This window comes from Neopelma chrysocephalum, unplaced genomic scaffold, assembly GCF_003984885.1.
Source record: "Neopelma chrysocephalum unplaced genomic scaffold, ASM398488v2 Primary Assembly neopelma1_76820, whole genome shotgun sequence".
NCBI classification, from domain to species: Eukaryota; Metazoa; Chordata; class Aves; order Passeriformes; family Pipridae; genus Neopelma; species Neopelma chrysocephalum.
The window spans coordinates 1-2,265 of NW_020909915.1; the positions used below are offsets into that span (position 1 = coordinate 1).

At 63.7% G+C, this 2,265-nt stretch overlaps 1 protein-coding gene across 1 annotated transcript; it reads left to right on the forward strand.

Moving 5' to 3' along the window:
• Positions 1-38: 38 nt before the first annotated feature.
• LOC113979369 (WD repeat-containing protein 6-like) lies at positions 39-2,259 on the forward strand (the record flags this gene model as incomplete). The annotated part of the gene is made up of 3 exons (XM_027706783.1): positions 39-1,381; positions 1,721-1,816; positions 2,016-2,259. Coding segments are annotated over 3 exons (1,560 nt in total), but the record flags the coding sequence as incomplete, so codon positions are not given.
• Positions 2,260-2,265: the final 6 nt, after the last annotated feature.

Genomic DNA, 2,265 nt, shown 5'->3' on the forward strand with positions numbered 1-2,265 from the left:
TGGCGGCCGCCCCGCTGCCCGGCGGGGATGAGGCGCTCTGCGCCCTGGCCGGCGGCGACGGGCGCCTCCTCCTCTTCGTCCTGAGCATCCCCGGGACCGCCGCCTCGCTCAGGCTGTTCGAGGGGGCCGTGCGCAGCCTGAGCTGGGCCCCCCGCCCCGGGCTGCCCTCCGCCACCGCTGCCGCCCTCCTGGCCTCCGGTCCCGAAGGGGAGATGCTCTGGCTGGACGTCACGCACCGCCCCGGGCAGGCACCCTGCGTGCGGCTCATGGGACGGTACCTGCTGCCCCCCTGCAAGCAGCGCTGGCACACTTGCGCTGCCTTCCTGCCCCAGGGAGAGCTCCTGGTCTGTGGCGACCGCCGGGGCTCCCTCCTCCTCTTCCCTTGCAGCAGCTCCTCGAGGCGGGCTGCAGAAAGCACCAGCATTGCCAATGGTGTCGCCGACTCGGTCAGTGAGGACTCTAGCAGTGAGTTGGAGCTGTCTTGCTTGTCACACAAAGGGGTCCTTCCCCTTGAGTCCCCATTGTCCGTGCTCTTTGGGCTCCACGGGAAGACAGGGGTTACCTCGGTGACCTGCCACAAGGGCTACATTTACAGCACTGGCCGTGATGGTGTCTACCGCCAGCTCCACCTGCGGGACCAGCAGCTGGAGGTTCTGCGGAAGCACAGGCCCTGCAAAGGGCTGCAGTGGATCGAGGAGCTGCGCTTCACACCAGACGGGGACCTGCTCGTGCTGGGCTTTCACGCTGACAACTTTGTGGTGTGGAGCAGCAGGACTAGCGAGAACCTCCACTGCATCCCCTGCGGGGGTGGGCACCGCTCCTGGAGCTACTGCAGCAGCCCCTGGGCTGAGGTCTTTGCCTTCATCAAGTCTGGGGATGTGATGCTGTACTGCTGTAAGGCCGAGCCCTGCGAGCAGCAGGTGCTGCTGGCATCCCTGCACGGGCGGGAGATCACCTGTGTACGGCGTCTGGGGGCCATGAAGGTGCCTGGCCATGCCGCCCTTAACGTGCTGGTCACCGGCAGTGAGGACACCACGGCCTGTGTCCTGGCACTCAGTGAGCACTCTCGGGCAGTCATGCCCCTTGCTCGCCTCAGTGACCACATTTCCAGTGTGAGGACGCTGGCACTGGCCGGCCCCACGGGACCTGGAGACAAGGGCTTTGGTGAGGAGGGCTTGTCTGCCCTGCTCTTCTCTGCGGGTGGCCGGGCACAGATCGAGTGCTACCGGCTGCTGTGTACTGGGGACCCAGAGAGTGCTGTGGAGAGCCTGGAGAGCGCTGTGGCCTGCCAGGTCATCCATGTGGCCTCCCATCGGCTGGACGAGCACTGGGAGCGGAAGAAGAACAGGCACAAGCTCGTCAAGATGGACCCGGAGACGAGGTGATGCTCAGGGACTGCTTGAGGCAGGGTTAGTAGTGATCATGATCTGGGAGGGTGATGAGAACCACACCGGCCTCCACTGGGGTACTGCTCTGTGCAGCTGCAGGCTCAGCTGAGGCAGACTGGGCCGGTGTGGCTTCATGTATGCATTCCTGGTGCCCTGTGGCTGGGCCTCGAGGGGCTTTTGGGGCTAGGGAAAGGCCTAGTCTTTCCTTGTGCCTTTTCTGAGTGCTCAGAGCTGCGTCCAGCACTGGGCTTGGGCTGCTCTCCTGGGCCATTCATCTCCCCAGGGCCACAGGTGTCACCAAGGCATTGGTGAGCATTGTATCTTTGCTGCAGGTACATGTGCCTCTCTGTTGTACCTGGCACCAGCACCAAGCAGCTGCTGACATCTTGGAAGTTCCTGGCTGCTGCCTGCAGCGATGGATCAGTCCGGTGAGGAGCCATCATGCAGCCTGGCAGGGAGAACAGAGCTGGGGCTGGTGATGGAAGCAGAACAGGCACTACATGGGAAGCTGCTGCCATGGGCGTGGCCTGTTCTGCACAGGGAACAGGGCAGTGCCTGGTGGGAATTGGGGCAGAGATGCCAGGAGCTCCCTCCTCCCACAGCCAACTGCCCTCTGCTCCATTGCAGGGTCTTTGGGCTGCTGGAGGCTGCTCGGAATTTGGTGCTGGTGGCAGAGTCATTTCACCACCAGCGCTGTGTGCTGAAGGTGGAGGCGTTCCTGCACACAGGGACAGAAGGGGAGAGGTGAGCCCCGAATGCTGGGCTCTGGGGAGAAGCATTTCTCCTCATAGGGATGGCGGCTCAGCGAGCGGAGGGAAGGGAGGAAGTCAGGGAGGCTGTTCTGCCATTTCCACAGATCTCAGTGGGGACCCTCAGG